Here is an 11,751-nt window from a genome sequence, read left to right on the forward strand (position 1 = left end):
ATTAAGAAAGAGCATATCTAAGAGTATATTCTCATATGAATATAAAAGGTATTTTAAGGCTTTTATTTTAATGCGCTGTGATACAGCTGTACATCTCTATGTAGACACAGAGGTAGTGAATCAAGTTTCCTGGCCATTATATAATCTGCTCTTCATGGCCTAAAATGTGGAAAAAAAGAGGTTCAGAACGACCTTTTAGCTCTTGGGGCTGTTTTCATCAGACTGGTGGCCACTGATCCCTTTGGAACACTGAAAGTTGGCTTTCCTGGAAAAAGTGTTTGCGCTAATGGATGGTGGAAAGCAAATCTGTCTGCTGTGTGACCTTCCTCATCATTCCCCCCAGTCCCTCTCTACTCTGCTCACACGCACATCACACTCTTCCTGGTATTTTTACAGAAATGGCTCCTAAGCGAAGCATCTGCTGGTGTAGATGAGCGTTTAAAGCTCGCCTGGGCAGCACAGGGGCTGTTTCCTACCGCTGAGCGCAGTTTGGTTACAGCTGGGCATAGCATTAGGCTGATAACATCATGAACTACACAAAATGGTAATGCAGTCCAAATATTTGTGCTGCCAGCGTGGATTCTGATCACATCTGCTCACTAATTGGGTTTTTTTTCTTGGTAAAGTGTTGTTTGGTTTGTTTTGGGGTGTTTGGTTTTTTGGGGGGTTCCCCCCCCCCCAGTTTTATCAAAGCAAACTCCTGTGTTCATCTGTCAGCAGAGCTGCTGGTCTGTTTGAAGTTCTGAGTGAAGTTTTTGAACGTTAGTGATGAATGAGCTGGGAAAAGGTTACTGTGGCTCTTTGATGCCATGGGTAGTTTGCAAGGCTGACCATTATTTGTTCAGTTTGGAAATGTGCTGAGCATAGAGACCATACATCCATCCTTTTCACACTAATGCAAGAGAAACACTTTTCACGCCATAACTAGCACTTGTTTCTGCAGAACACTAAGAGCAAGCAGTGCCCAGGTTGTAATTTGTTTGTTTGTTTTCTCCTCTTGTAGAACAAAATTGAACTATAATCCTCCGAAGGATGATGGCTCAACGTACAAGATTGAACTTGAAGGGATATCTGTTGATATCATGAAAGAGATACTGGATTACATCTTCAGCGGGCAGGTGTGGTATTTAAAAAACAACTAGATGGAAATTAAACTGTTAGGCAAAATAACTGGGGTCTAATGCTGGTGTCCTGAATGATGAACCTGTTGAGGTTTAAAGCTTTGCGATGAAACTTTCCCAAGGCGGTTTGTCACACGAGGGCTCTGCAGGAGCTGTCTCTGCTCTTCTCGTGCAGTGGGGGGACTGAAGTAGAGTCACTGTCAGACGCTTGTAGCAAAATCTGTGGCTGCCTTCCGTAAGCCGCTTTAAAACGCAGGCTGACAGCTGTAACGGAGCACTGGTTTGAGAGCAGGAGACACAGAGCCCATCGCTGATGTTACAGCACATCAGGCACCCTCCCTTACTGACCCCCGTGCCCCCCTCCCCACCTCCTGCTGCTGGCAGCATGCCCCTTCAGATCTTTGTGCCAGCAGCCTTAGTGGGGATTGAAGTTGGTGTGTCCGGTTTATTTGGAACCAGACTGAGATTGCTGAAGGAGTTCAACTTTCAGCCGAAAAAGAAAGGGCAGATGTGGTGTGAAATCCTCTCCAGGACATGCATTTTAAAAATGGATGTATCTATTGCAGCAAAATTAATTTTAGGTTCCCAGATTAGATTGGCAGTTTTACGGTTACTGCGGGCACAAAACTCTGCTTGACACCTTCTGTCAAGCGAGTCCCCTTCTGTCCCTCTGTTAATTTATAAATGTGTAGTAGTCGTATCAGTTCTCATAATTCTTTACACTGGCATTACTGCTCCATTTTTCAGCCACTGAGAATGAGTGTAATGAATGCGGACATGTCATGAAACAAATGAGTGGTAGTAGCTATAACTTCTAAATTAATTCTTGCAGATCAGGCTAAATGAAGAAACTATCCAAGATGTGGTACAGGCAGCTGATCTCCTGCTGCTTACAGACTTAAAAACTCTCTGCTGTGAGTTTTTAGAAGGTTGCATAGCTGCTGAGAACTGTATTGGTATTCGGGACTTTGCACTGCACTATTGTTTGCATCATGTTCACTACCTTGCCTCAGAGTATCTGGAAACTCACTTTCGAGATGTCAGCAGCACAGAGGAATTCTTGGAACTGACTCCTCAAAAGCTGAAAGAAGTGCTGTCGATGGAAAAGCTCAATGTTGGAAACGAAAGATACGTCTTTGAAGCGGTGATTAGGTGGATTTCTCATGATTCGGAATCGAGAAAGGTCAGGACATCCCAATGTTTATATTTGCAGTGTGGCCCAAATCAGTGTGTTTATTCTAACTGGTGGGAAATGAAAACGGATACATTTCTTTCAGGGCTAATCTTGCACTTAGAGAATTAGTTGAATTTTGCCTGAAATGCAGAGAGTGGAATTGCAGTGTAGGGGTGAAAGCTGTGTTGATGATGTTGTTGATCCGCTGTCTTTATTATTTAATAAGCATTATGAAAAAAACATACCTTTTTGGCATTTGGTGATGTAACCTTGTTTTTGCATGGAGAAAGCAAGTAGCACGCTTGTGAAACTTGGGAGACTCGATGCATTTTGTTAATAACGTTGTGTTGTAGATTTTATTATTAGTACCAAATATCAAAAATACTCCTAAGTTGTTCATAAATGTAGAAGCGTCGGCACGTACAAGTGCAGCCTCTGTAAAGTTGGGGGCTTTCTGGCATTTGTCTGTCTCTGCAGGTTCACATGAAGGATGTCATGTCGGCAGTGTGGGTTTCGGGCTTAGACGCGGCGTATTTACGTGAGCAGATGATGAGCGAACCGCTGGTACGGGAGATCGTCAAAGAGTGCAACAATATTCCCCTCACGCCGCCGCAGCAGGGAGAGGCCATGCTGGCCTCCTTCAAGCCCCGGGGCTACTCGGAGTGTATCGTGACCGTCGGCGGCGAAGAGCGAGTGTAAGTAGGCAGTGCGTCACAGGTCGTCACGGCGGGTAAAGAGACATGTGTCTAGCGCTCACATCATCCCTGAGAACACAGCGTGGAGAGGGTGTGTGCACCTCATGGGCTTCTTACTGTCACTTCAGTTTGGTTTTTAAGTTGGCCAGGTGCACCTAAAGTACCTTTGTGAATGATTCAGCAATGAATAGTTGCTTTGGGATAATTCTCTGACATGCAACATGTAGTAGACTTAGAGTAGGCCATGTTGTTTGTTCACTAAGTGTTGGCTGTGTTGCTTTTGATGTGTTGTTTTTTTTTTTAAACTGAGTAGACTTCACTCAAAATAAGCACAGACCGTTGGAAAAACACTTTTCTCATGATCTGAAGAGCATCTGTAATAAATCTTTAAAATACTAATAATGCATGTGTGCTTTAACTGTTTTGTTTATAATAGCTGTGGTTCAAAAAAAAGGTAATTATGGGTGCATCTGACATGGCAGGTGAAAATTCCTGTTCCACATAATAGCTCCTTTCTTTTCTTGAGTACCCCTTGCAGTGGAGGGGTTTGTCTTGTTTAAATTAAAGTTTGGCACTTAGATGTTTTGCTTTTCGTACACGTGTATTAAAATACTCAGATAACATTTTCCATGTCAGTGTTTGGGTCGCTTTACTCAGACATTGCTAATACTCTCATTTTTTTTACTTTGTTCAAAGTTCCTGCATAAAAGGTGTTACAGAGGGATATGGTACGGGTGAAGTGCGCCTGCCTTTTATGTCTCCAGGCTGTACAGAAGTAAACTTACACGTTTGGGGCTCTTCTCCTTATCAGGGAAATGCCAGGCTTCATGAGTGTTTACAGAACCCTGAACCAGCGAGTTTGGGACACCAGTCGTTAACAGCGAAGTTGTAAAACTCTGTCTTGTCTTTCTGTTCTTGTTTGTTCCCTCCCCACCCTGTGTTCAGATCACGGAAACCAACCTCAGTGATGCGGTGTATGTGTCCTCTTTATGATCCCAATAGACAGCTCTGGATTGAACTTGCTCCTATGAGTATTCCAAGGATCAATCATGGAGTGTTGTCAGCAGGTAAAGGGGAACTTTGTGTTTGTTAAAGTCATTATTATGAAAACTTACCAGTGCCTCACAATTGGAGATACGCTTTATGATACTTTTTTTCTTAAAGATGGACTGCACTGGGGTTCTTTCATGCTTCCCCTTTGTCTGCCCAAAACATGACTTTATTCTGTGAAATTCCCTGTCCTCCGAGTGTCTTCAAGTCACTATTCCTGCAATATTTTGTGGGAATCTGCTCCACCTGTCTCTTCAGGAGTATTTTGTGTGTTAAGTAATTCTGGCTCCTGCATCACTGAATATGTTGAAGATTATGTACAGTGATAGGCTTGGGTCAAGGTATCAGTAAGTGCTTTACCTTCTCCAGTCCAGAGTCTGACCTCTGACGAGTCTGGATCTCTTGATGAATTCCTGGGTACAGGTCACCGGTCATGTCTTGCTCAGTCCACAGGTGTGAGTTCTGTTATTAAGTTCACCTTACCTTTTGTTTTACAGAAGGATTTTTATTTGTGCTTGGTGGTCAGGATGAAAACAAGGGAACACTAAGCTCTGGAGAAAAATACGATCCAGATACCAATTCGTGGAGTTCCTTACCACCAATGAACGAGGCAAGATCGCTTTATTGGGATTTGGCTTTTCTACTTTGGCAACACGTTCTTTTGTTCTGCAAAATTTTATTCTGAATCTCCAGTCACTTGCATCTTACAGATTCAGAACTGTGCCACAGGCTGCCTTCTGTTTACATGCTCTTGCTAGTCTTGCGGTCAGATAGACTTCTGAATCTGGAAAAACAAAGCTATTAGTGAAGAGCTGGTTGTAAAGCCAAACTACGAAATTTCAGCATGGAATTCCACATGGAATCAGTCACACAACACACTTCATATTCTGCATATGTTGGTCTCCTGACAATATGCACACACTTCCATTGTGTTGCACACAAGAGAACTCCTGATGACAATATGCACATGCTCACGTTGTGTTGCACACAAGAGAACTCCTGTCTCGGCAGAGGGGTTGGACTGTGCAGGGAAAATGGCCAACATACACAACTTGGCTTGTTTGGTTTGAGTTCATGTTTCCTCCTTCATATTTGCACTACATCAAAGAGTAACAGTTTATTTGTAAACATAACATTATTCACACACCTTTGGTTTTACCTTCCTAAATCAGCACTGGGTGTCTATTAAGAAATTGTTGTTTGCCACAGGATTGAAGCCTCTGGTTGGCTAAAGCCTGTCCTTTTGGCTACATCTGTAGTTGCGACGCATTCAGCTTCCTGCTCACTGAGTCAGGCTGAGGGCTCCTACACGCAGAATGCAAGAGCTGCCTTTTCACAGATAATGACTCCAAGTTTTGCTGCTGCAGACACCTGGAAGCAACAGCTTCATCATGGAGACACCGCTGTGCAAACTGAAATGCGGCCAGACGTTCTTCCTAGGTTTCTGTGGGGTCTCTGCTTTTGCTGCTCTGTCTCTTTTGAATACCCATTGTTCTGTTTAGTTGAAGAAATTAATAATCTTACTCTGGAGTTAGGACTCTTCACCATTTAAAACAAACCAAACCCAAACATAACACCAATGTCACGTTGCAGACAGATGTGCTGAAACACAGGTTGTGTTGATTTAGTCACAGTGGCAGTTGGTTTACAATGTCGGCTTTATTGCTCTTCCGTAGGCACGACATAATTTTGGTGTGGTAGAGATTGATGGAATTCTGTATATTCTGGGAGGTGAGGATGGCGAAAGGGAGCTGATCTCTATGGAGAGCTACGATATTTATAACCGGACCTGGACCAAGCAGCCAGACTTGACCATGGTTAGAAAGGTAAGAACTACAGTCTGTGTTACCGCGTGACTTACTGTTAAATAGTTGATGCTGATATGTATCTCTTTTCCCCAAGCTTCTGCTTCAAGTAGAAGCTGTTACAGTCTTGAAATGCAATGAGAGAGAGTAGCTCCTCTCTTTAAATATCAAAACAACACCATGGCTGAGAATTTCTCTGCGTGGCATTGTTTGATGTTCCATACAGGCCACCCAGATACATACGGCGCCTGTACATACAGTTTTGAGCTCTCAGTACTGTGCATTTATGTGTAATTTTAGATGTATTTTCTCTTTTTTTTTCCCCACGAGATTGGCTGCTATGCAGCTATGAAGAAGAAAATCTATGCAATGGGTGGAGGCTCCTATGGAAAACTCTTTGAATCTGTGGAGTGTTACGACCCCAGGATTCAGCAGTGGACGGCAATCTGTCCTCTGAAAGAGAGACGGTGAGTGAAAATGGAAGGGGGAGCTAGTTGTTTTTAACCCTGGTGAGTGGGAGTTGTGCTTCTCTGGTGAGTCCCTGGAGGTGATTATCAGAGGCCCTGATAACATCTTTCTGAATCATGATGTCCTGTAGTTGAAATGTGGCCGAATAAAGATAAGCATCCAAGCAATAAATAGGAATTTTGTAGAAACACACTCCTGATGCTACAAGCAATACTTCCCTGGTGCAAAATGAAAAGTAGGAACTGTAGTTCAGTTGGAACTTCAGAATTTTTTCCAGAGATAAATACTTCACTGTTTTGTTCTTTTACGTGGTCTGAATTAGGTGCTTACAATTCATGTTCTTGCATCTTGTTGACTATATAAGGGGAGGTGAGGGAGGTGACTTTTTACATTTTTTTATTTATATAATGGAGAAAGTTCAGAAGGGTGTGGGAAATGGTTTTGTTATATTGCTTTTTTCTTTTTTCTCTCGTTTGGACTCTCAGATTTGGGGCAGTGGCCTGTGGAGTTGCCTCTGAGCTTTATGTATTTGGCGGGGTCAGGAGTCGTGATGATAGCCAAGCCAGTGAGATGGTGACCTGCAAATCCGAATTTTATCATGACGAGTTTAAAAGGTAACCAGCTGCACCTATAAACACAGCAAATACATGCCTTACACATTCACCTGTCAGCTTCCCCTCCCTGCTGTGCTCCAGCACTCCAAAATGTGTGAGATCTGTGCCGTGCATCTCCGTGGTCTGTCCCTCTGAGACACCAGCCTAGAGCCCTGGGCCACCGTGTCAGGCGGGAGTGCCCCCGGACAGGAGGAACCGCGATCTCACGGGCTGTTGGCCTGGTTCTTCCCCCGCAATTTCCCCAAGTGCAGGGTGCTGCTGCCCCCACCCATACTCGTGCCCTTGCGAGCACTCATGGAGGAGTGCAGGTACGTACAGGGATACTTCTCCATGATCCAGTCCTGTCTCCAGGGATTTGCAGCTTAGGGTTTCCTGCGCTAGAGACTTGATGTGGTTTTGGCACAAGCCTTGATAGCTCGTTGCTTTTTGAGCCCTGTAGGCTGTTGTCATAGGGAAGACGCTATGGATACTGTACATTGCACAGCACCTCTGCATGCTGTGCATGGCCAATCTCCTTTTGTTTGTTTTGATTCTGCCTCTGATGACTTCATTTGTTCTCTCTTGGCTCTGGTACTGCAATCTGCCTTACTACATCTGGTGACCGTGCGAAGTGTTAGACACAATTTTGTGTATAGTCACCTTTGTTCTCCGGTCCTAACTGACAAGTTTGGTTCCTCTGATGGTTATTTCTTTTTTTTTTTTTTTTCTTCTTGCATACAACTTTTTTTATATTTTTGGTTTGGGTTTGGTTTTTTTTTTATATAAACTAAATTGATGAAGGACTTTGTGGTCAGATACTTTAAGGCTTGTTGGCAGTGGAGGAAATTAGTGTGTCTGTATTACAAGATCAAGACCAATTTATGACTGTGACCTGAATAAAAACACACAAAAATAGAATAGGAGATCTAAGTTCATTATACAATTTTCCTGTAAGATGTGGATGTCAAGAGACTTTTAATTTCTGTATGAGGAGGTCTTCTGTGGTGTTCAAACTAGCTATAATCAAATGAGGCAGGAGAAAAAACATTCTTTAAAGCGGTTGTAGGAAGCAGACAGGTAAGAAAAGCTATTGCTGCTGATGCTCACTAGGGTTCTGTAGCCCTATGGGGCGGTGGGGAAATGCTCATAGTTGGTTACCTGTTTGGTGAGAGGTCTTTGAAAGGGAAGGAATTCTGGAAAGGAGTGCTCGCTTATCTCCTGCTTGAGTTTTACTTGATTTGCCTGAAATATTGCCAAGCTGATTCTGTTCTTCTAAAGGTGATATCAAACAGCTCACGATTCCTCACTGTAAACGTGTCTCACGGGTTGGTACAGGCTGAGCTTTCATAAAGTGGAGTTTGCAGAACCTGGGTGGTTCCAGGCTGGGTGCTGCAGGTGAGTCCCTGGTGCCACCTGCTGACTGTGGCACAGAGGCCAGGCAGAGGTGTTCCCTGCTCTGCGTTCGGTCTCTGCTTGGTGCCATCCCAGAGAGGTTAAGGAAAGTAAAATTACAGTGAAAATGCAGTTGCTTCAGGGCTTTTCTAGCACCCGATATGGGGAGCGTGGCACGAGGGCTGTGCTGGAGCAGAGGAGGATGAGCACAGCGAGTAACCTGCATTGACTTGCTGGAGCAGGCATGTATCGAGGGCTGCCAAGATGCTCAGACTCTGCCTTTCTGCTCTGCCACCGCGCAGCATTTGAGCTTAGAAACTTAACTCTGCGTAAATCCCTGCTTCACAGGTGGAGTGTTTTCCTTTGGAAAGGCTGGGCCAGTGGCCGCTGGTTCTGCAGGAGTGCTGCTGGCTGGGGATTTGTGCTCTCCCGGACCCCGGTCCAGCCCTGCGGGCAGAAGGGGTGTTCCTGGCCAGGAGAGGGTGCACTGTCACTGCCTTATGCCGTAGCACTCGGGCTCTCGGGGGGCTGACACCCACCCCGACACCAGTACCCTCGGGGTCCTGGGCGGGGTGATGCCTCTCGGGGTGGCTGTGGCCAGGACTGACACACTTGAGCAGTTGTACCTGTGTGAGGAGGGAGAAAACAGCCAGAAAGGGACTTGCCTTCAAAATACAGTTAGCAGATATTTTTGCCTGCCTGATACTGAGGCAAAATACTTGTTGCCCCGTGCTCTTTGAAGTAAGATTGAATCTGGAAAATTACCATGGTTTCATTACAGTAGTGTTTCACGAGTACCAGATGAAGGCAAGTTGACTCTGGAAAACATGAGGGTATTATTTCCCAGGCTGCTTCAGAAATAGCAGCAAAACACATCTAAATCACTTTATTTTGAATAGTGAAAGCTTAAATAATACACTTCTGTTAAGGCTGTGAAAACCTTATGCAGAGTACTGCTGTGTGTTCAATTAGTTAAGCAGTTCCGCTTGGGTGCTGTTTGCTCTGCTGCGCATCCTTCCTCGGGCGCAGAGCAGAAGCGATGCTGCAGATCCTACCACAGGCAGGCAGTGTCCCTCTCCGTTCCTGTCTGCAGAGCTAATGTGACAGACTGGTGCTTCATCGGAAACGTTACGCAGTTGCTACAGGGTGATTAACTTATAATTGTGTTTCCTCAGCAGTAGTTTCTGAAACAAATACAGGTAATTAGTCCCCTTCAAACCAGCAGCCTTCAAAAAGTCATCGTGAAGGATAAAAGCACCTTCTGGCTCCCCAGCGCGTGTTCTTTCGTAGTGACAGGGAGGGAGTAGCACTGGGGCTGTCGCAGCCAAAATGCCATGCTGATGGTGTCCGTGTGTGTTGCCGACATCCAAGAATGTTGGGTTAAGAGCTTTGTGGAAAGGAGTGTGTTTGCAAGATCCTTTGGCAGCAGTGGGTCAGAAGCACAGTATATAAATTTCTAGCAGTCTCAAACCAAATTCAGTGGTTTTTTGATGGTTACATCTCCGCAGTTCATACCTCACAACGAGCTGCAGACTTTTCCAGCTGCTCTCGCCTAAGTGCAGAGCTCCATCATGTTGACTTTGTTGGTGAATGGAAAGAATTTCTGTAGGCTGAGGTCAGCCGTCAGACACTGCTGGTTTACAGGTACGTGCGGCAATGCACACGCGTGTGATCTGCATTGTCTGCCACGGCCTTCAGCTCTCGTTACGCCAGGGTACAGGATCCAGCGTCATCCAAGGCATCCAGAGTCCGTGAGGACCTGATTGATGGGTTTTACTTAGTGTGTATGTCTAAGTATGCACTTACCTCAGTATATAAACATATTAATTCATATAAGCCGGCATGATTCTGGCTTGGATTGGATTATAGGGCTGAAGTTTAACTTGTTTAATATTGCTTACTTTCACAGTAACTTACTCCAGAAGAACTCACAGTGCAGAGTCTTTCCACCTTGTTATTGTTAATGGTGACGCAGAGCTTTCTAAAGACAGAACTTTCTAAAGACACAGATCTTCACGCTAGCAGAAAATAAACATCGAGGCTCCTGCTAAGCCATTCTGTATAAACAAGCAATAAAATAAATGAAGTGAGACAGAATAGTCGCTCACACATGAAATGTGGACAGGGTCATGGAGAAAATAATTCTGATATCTGAATTACTTCTGGAACTGAGATTTTTTTCAATTAATAAACGTTTTATCAGCCTGTCTTTAGAGTCCTGTGCGTGAGTGAATGTAGGTGAACTGAGGATAGAAAACACGCACGTCAGACTGCCGTGTTTCAAGATGTAGACCTTTTTCCAGAGGCTATAGACTGAGCTCTTATGTGCATTGTGTCCTGGTTTTTAAGGTATCCATCAAGGTAAAACCAGACTTTTTAACAAGTGAAAACGGGAGATGGAGATGTGAGGGGGCCCTTTGCTCAGTGATCTGACGTTGGCCTACTCCACAGACAGCAGGAAACCTTACCTACATGTAAAACACCTTGATGGGTCAGCCTTTCTTTCTGCCAGAGTTCCAAATCTATAATACGCCTTTTTGCGTCACGTAGGTGTGTGGAGAATTGGATGATGTCTGTACACACTGAGCTTTTTTTTCTAATTAATGTGGATTTTTGGAAAAGATTAATAAAGCACAAGTTGTCTTTAGGAATCAAGAGCTGCTGGTGGAGCTCTGTCCTTGAGCACAGCCACTGCTGCTTTCGCTGGTGGTCTGTGAGCGGGGTCGGCTTCCTTCCTTCCTTTCACCAGCTCCTGGTGCAAAAGCATTGCCAAAATCTGCAGGTGTTGGGGGTGATCAAGTGAGGGAGACTTGCTCAGAAGCAATGCTTGGTTAAAAACTCCTTTAAAATACTTTTTGCTGCCTTGAGGAAGTGCTTTGAGTGGTATGTAAGTAGTAAACTAAATCTTGCAACGTAGTGTGTGTAATCAGGAAGACTCTCCCATTCAGTGTGCAGGAATTTCATTAGAAGTGCTTACGTGAATGTGATGGGAAATGGAACTGCTAACGCTGTCAGAGGAGAGGAATGCAGGGAGGATGTTCATTCACCTGTAGCCTGCCTTTCGCAGCGGGTGTGAGCCTGAGGAGACAGGCTGGAGTATCTTGGTTCTGTCGTATTGACATCCCACTTGGAAATAAAAGTTACCATCCTGCTTATTAATTACAGCATGTGGATGGAACTTTTTGTTCATATGCCTTTAAGACTGAAATAAAAAATAAAATCAGGATTCCTTCCCCATTCTTCAGTCTGAGTGGAAGCCTATTCCAGTTCTAGAGCAGTCATTCCTGTCTGTGGTTGCGGAGGCACCTGCCTTCTCCCCAGCTACTTGGGTTCGGTTTGAGTAGAGCCATCCCGGGGCAATACACAAGTTATGTTCCAAGGAGTGTTTTCAGATTCCTGAGGATTGTGCGTGTTTTTTTTTTTTTTTTTCCTCGTGTTTTTCCTTACAGTTCG

The 11,751-nt window shown here is 44.5% G+C and overlaps 1 protein-coding gene across 1 annotated transcript in view; it reads left to right on the top strand.

The window, feature by feature from the left end:
* Positions 1-1,003: 1,003 nt before the first annotated feature.
* GAN (gigaxonin) overlaps positions 1,004-11,751 on the top strand; it is a gene marked incomplete at both ends in the record, with an annotated part of 11,940 nt that continues 1,192 nt past the window's right edge. The window contains 8 exons of the mRNA XM_010153243.1: positions 1,004-1,118; positions 1,954-2,304; positions 2,773-2,990; positions 3,936-4,057; positions 4,538-4,650; positions 5,717-5,866; positions 6,176-6,312; positions 6,799-6,927. Of these exons, the coding sequence (XP_010151545.1) occupies positions 1,004-1,118; positions 1,954-2,304; positions 2,773-2,990; positions 3,936-4,057; positions 4,538-4,650; positions 5,717-5,866; positions 6,176-6,312; positions 6,799-6,927 (1,335 nt within the window). The remainder of the gene's footprint in view (positions 1,119-1,953; positions 2,305-2,772; positions 2,991-3,935; positions 4,058-4,537; positions 4,651-5,716; positions 5,867-6,175; positions 6,313-6,798; positions 6,928-11,751) is intronic.

Source organism: Eurypyga helias, unplaced genomic scaffold (assembly GCF_000690775.1).
Source record: "Eurypyga helias isolate BGI_N326 unplaced genomic scaffold, ASM69077v1 scaffold18520, whole genome shotgun sequence".
Lineage (NCBI taxonomy): Eukaryota > Metazoa > Chordata > Aves > Eurypygiformes > Eurypygidae > Eurypyga > Eurypyga helias.